Raw genomic sequence first — 5,225 nt, 5'->3', positions numbered from 1 at the left:
AAAAGAAAGAAATTTTAATATAAAATAATATATTTTTCACGTAAATTTTACTAAATTCACATATTTTTTCGTCAATTGAAATATTTGATGTATTAAGAAATATATTTAAATGATATTTTTAAATTTATGTATGTATTTATTTTATTGAATAATTTTAAATATATGTATGTTTAAAGAAAATAGAAAAATATATAATATGAAAAAATTAAATATAACGCAAACGATTTATATAGTTTTTGTGATTGTTGTACAAACATTTTAGCATTATTTAATTATATATATATAATAATTTAGTTTTGGAAATTTATTATAAATAAAAAAAACTTTGTGTTCTACAATATGAAAAAAAAGCTTTCATTAATCATTAAAATTAATATTAAATATAGAAATTATACTCAAATCTAATAGTAGAAACTAAATATATAATGTTAAAATTAAATAATAAAACAAAAAAAATAAAACATAATTAAAATTAACAAATAAAACAAAATTAAAAATGAATAATAAAGTTAAAAACAAACATAATTATTACAACAAGAATTAATATATATTTAATATTCAAATAAATTTAATACTCAAATTAATGTTAATTTAATGATAAAACAACAAAACATTTATTTTATTTTAGTATATTAATAAAAATTTTTTATTCATTTTATTTTTGGATGATTATAAACAATATATATTAAAGTATAACTTGTATATATATTTTTTCCATAATATTTATATTTCATGTTATATAAAAAATATGAATTCCTTCATATAAAAAAAGGTATTTAACATTTATAGAATTTATACATAAAAGACTTTTAATTTCAATTTCATATTATACATATTTGTATAAAATTTTTATATTCTACATAATTAGGAATATTTATGGTAAATAAGAATTTTAATAAAAGTATTAAATTCAAAAATATAAATTTCCTGTAATTAATTATATATACATTTACACTTGTAAGCATATTAGATCTTATTAATAAACTTAGCATTTATGGTTCTTTATATGTAGCATATCTCTTCTGAAAAAAAAAAAAAATAGGATTTATTTAATGTATATAACATATATATATTTTTATTTATATTTTCATCTTTATATATTAAAAAATAGAAAAAATATAATGGTAAAGTATATATGTAATAGGATAAATAATATACTTAAATTATTTATAACTTACTTTTTTTCTGTTTTTTCTAAGTACTTTATATAGATAACATCCTATAAAAAAAAACAAAATTAAGAAAGGAAAAAAAGACATTGCAATAAGACTAGATGAATTATTATCCTCATTAGATATATATCTATTCTGTCTATATTCCAATGCTTGTCTTTGTGAATGTGGCATTAATCCTTTTACCGCACTAATCTCTAACTTACTACATGGATATAATTCATTAGGTTCCTCGTATTGACATAGATATGGGGTACAATAATTTGAATCTCCTTTTATACAATCATTTGGAAGATATATAAATTTAGTAGGTTCTTTTACCCCATTAGATGGTTCTAGTTGGCATAATCTCCCATTAAATTTAGCATCTTTACAAGATAAAGCACCATTAGGATACTTCTTGCATACGGAATATCTACAAACCTGTTCTGATGAATTTGAATCTGTCACATAGTGACATGAATCTTTACTAAAAAAAATTTGATCATATCTTGCTTTACGAGTTGCATGTCTTTCATTTTTTAAATATTTTAAACCATTTGGAAAATTATTTTCATTATCTCTATCAAGTACATCAATAGTATAAAATGAAAGAGGTCTTTCTACATAACTTTTATCAACTTGTTGGCATAATGATAATCCTGGTTTTAAATTCCGTAAACGACATAAAAATACTAAACTTGAAGCATAGCCATTCTTTGGATTCACTTCATATAGAAACACAATATCTCTATTGCTATCTTGTGAAAGAAAAGTTATTTTGGTGTCGTCCCAATAAGGTGGAGGAGTATCTTCAAATACAAATATATTTTTCTTAATATCATCACCAGAATTTTTTTGCGAATATTTTATAACTTTTTTAAATGCAGGGTCACACTCAACCGATTTAAATTTACTTCCATGTAAAACACATGCAGTCACATTACATTCGGTAATGTCTTTTTCAGAATTTTCACATCCTTCATTATATAGAAGTGCCATTTTTAAAATTAATGCAACATATATTTATTTTTCTTATTTTTTATCTCTTATAATTTTACATATATCCTATTATATTTTTCTAGAAATATTATTTTTTTAAATTCTTACTTTTATTTATGTATATATATTTTTTATCTTAAAACAAATTTNTAACAAATAAAACAAAATTAAAAATGAATAATAAAGTTAAAAACAAATATAAATATTACAGGAATTAATATAAATTTAAAATTCAAATAAATTTATTAATCAAATTAATGTTAATTTAATAATAAAACAACAAAACATTTATTTTATTTTAGTATATTAATAAAAATTATTTATTCATTTTATTTTTGGAAAATAATAAACAATATATATTAAAGTATAATTTGTATATATATTTTTTCCATAATATTTATATTTCATGTTATATATAAGAATATGAATTCCTTCACATAAAAAAAGGTGTTTAACATTTATAGAATTTATACATAAAAAAATTTTAATTTCAATTTCATATTATACATATTTGTATAAAATTTTTATATTCTACATAATTAGGAAAATTTATGGTAAATAAGAATTTTAATAAAAGTATTAAATCCAAAAATATAAATTTCCTGTAATTAATTATATAAACATCTACGGTTGTAAGCATATCAGATCTTATTTATAAACTTAGCATTTATGGTTCTTTATATGAAGCATATCTCTTCTGAAGAAAAAAAAATAGGATTTATTTAATGTATATAACAAATATATATTTTTATTTATATTTTCATCTTTATATATTAAAAAATAGAAAAAATATAATGGTAAAGTATATATATAATAGGATAAATAATATTCATAAATTATTTATAACTTACTTTTTTTCTGTTTCTTCTAAGTACTTTATATAGATAACATCCTACAAAAAAAAACAAAATTAAGAAAGGAAAAAAAGACATTGCAATAAGACTAGATGAATAATTATCCTCATTAGACATATATCTATTCTGTCTATATTCCAATGCTTGTCTTTGTGAATGTGGCATTAATCCTTTTACCGAACTAATTTCTAACTTACTACATGGATATAATTCATTAGGTCTCTCGTATTGACACAGATATGGGGTACAATGATCTGAATTTTCATTTAAACAACTATTTGGAAGATATATAAATTTAGTAGGTTCTTTTGGCCCATTAGATGGTTCTAGTTGGCATAATCTCCCATTAAATTTAGCATCTTTACAATATGCACCACCATTAGAATACTTCTTGCATATGGAAAATCTACAAACTTGTTCTGATGAATTTTCTTCTGTTACATAGTGGCATGAATCTTTACTAAAAAAAATTTCTTCATATCTTGCTTTACGAGTTGCATGTCTTTCATTTTTTAAATATTTTAATCTATTTTGAAAATAATTTTCATTTTCTCTATCAAGTACATCAATAGTATTAAATGAAAGAGGTCTTCCTACATGATCTTTATTAACTTCTTGGCATAATGATAATCCTGGTTTTAAATGTCGAAAACGACATAAAAATACTAAACTTGAAGAATAGCCTTCCTTTGAATTCACTTCATATAGAAACACAATATCATTATTGCTATCTTGTGAAAGAAAAGTTATTTTGGCGTCGTTTTTATAAGGTGGAGGAGTATCTTCAAATACAAAAATATTTTTCTTAATATCATCTCCAGAATTTTTTTGCGAATATTTTATAACTTCTTTAAATGCAGGGTCACACTTAACCGATTTAAATTTACTTCCATGTAAAACACATGCAGTCACATTACATTCGGTAATGTCTTTTTCAGAATTTTCACATCCTTCATTATATAGAAGTGCCATTTTTAAAATTAATGCAACATATATTTATTTTTCTTATTTTTTATCTCTTACAATTTTACATATATCTTATTATATTTTTGTAGAAATATTATTTTTTTAAATTCTTACATTTATTTATGTATATATATTTTTTATCTTAAAACAAATTTAGTTTATAACATATACTTATAAAAAATTTAAATATAATGCATATATTTTTACTTAACTATTATAATTTAATTACATGTCTTCGTTCCCTTCATAAAATATATTATTATAAAATTTATTATTCATAGTACAAATTTTTTAATTTTATATTATTGTTCATGCTTTCTTGCATGAAACATAAAAGAAATGAAAAATCTAAATATTAATACTACAGATTTAATAAAAAAAAGCTAATAATAAAGAATTTTTTCAACATAAAAATAATGTTTTTCTTTAGTTTATTAAGAAAAATTCTAAATAAATTAAAGAAAATAATATTCTTTATAAACAATTAAAAAAATAGATATAAAAATGATGTCATAATATTATTATTTATAGAATTATTAAATTGCAATTATATAATATTTATTATATTAATTATAAAAAATAACAAAATTTATATTAATTTTATTTTAATAGTTATGTACAACTAAGGATAGTAAAGTAATAATGTTATATAATAGCTACTTAATAGGTAAAAAAAAAAAAATAATATCAAATAAAATGGTACATGCAATAATATTTTTATAAACAAATAGTAACATATAGATAAAAAATATCAAAATAAGATGATATATATATATATATATATATATATATATATATATATATATATATATATATATATAAATTTTACAAAATTAAATTTCTATGATATTTATTATAATTTATAAAACATTGTACTTATTTTGATAATTATGTAATAATTTAATAAACTATTTAATTTTTATCAGTAAAATGAATTCAAAATAAAAATATAGTAAAATTAATGCACACGCATTAATGCTTTATAATAAAGTTAGGAAGAATTAAAAGTTCTGAAAAAAAAAAAAATAAATATGAATATAAAATTCATATTTTTATAAAGAAATTTGAGTTCAAATTATTACAGTTAGATTAAGTGCAAGTAATATATGTTTGATTTTTATTTTAAAAATTTTTCAACTTGGAATTTGAATATTAGTAATATAAAGAAATAAAATTAAAATTTTATGCATGCATATATCCCTATATATTAAAATATTAAAAATAAAAGCTTTAAGTAAAAAATTAAAAGTAA

General features: G+C 18.8%; 2 protein-coding genes across 2 annotated transcripts; both read right to left on the bottom strand.

Moving 5' to 3' along the window:
- Positions 1–992: 992 nt before the first annotated feature.
- Positions 993–2,153, bottom strand: PGAL8A_00325300 (fam-e protein; the record flags this gene model as incomplete). Its single annotated transcript, XM_028672280.1, has 2 exons — positions 993–1,022; positions 1,179–2,153. 2 exons carry the CDS (start codon positions 2,151–2,153, stop codon positions 993–995), a joined length of 1,005 nt encoding a protein of 334 aa, XP_028528848.1.
- A 667-nt stretch (positions 2,154–2,820) lies between these two features.
- Positions 2,821–3,979, bottom strand: PGAL8A_00325200 (fam-e protein; the record flags this gene model as incomplete). The annotated part of the gene is made up of 2 exons (XM_028672279.1): positions 2,821–2,850; positions 3,005–3,979. The coding sequence occupies 2 exons, from the start codon at positions 3,977–3,979 to the stop codon at positions 2,821–2,823; spliced, it is 1,005 nt and encodes a 334-aa protein (XP_028528847.1).
- Positions 3,980–5,225: the final 1,246 nt, after the last annotated feature.

This window comes from Plasmodium gallinaceum (genome assembly GCF_900005855.1).
Source record: "Plasmodium gallinaceum strain 8A genome assembly, contig: PGAL8A_v1_94, whole genome shotgun sequence".
NCBI classification, from domain to species: Eukaryota; Apicomplexa; class Aconoidasida; order Haemosporida; family Plasmodiidae; genus Plasmodium; species Plasmodium gallinaceum.
The sequence above is the reverse complement of the archived record's forward strand: the minus strand, read 5'-3'. Positions and strand labels throughout refer to the sequence as shown.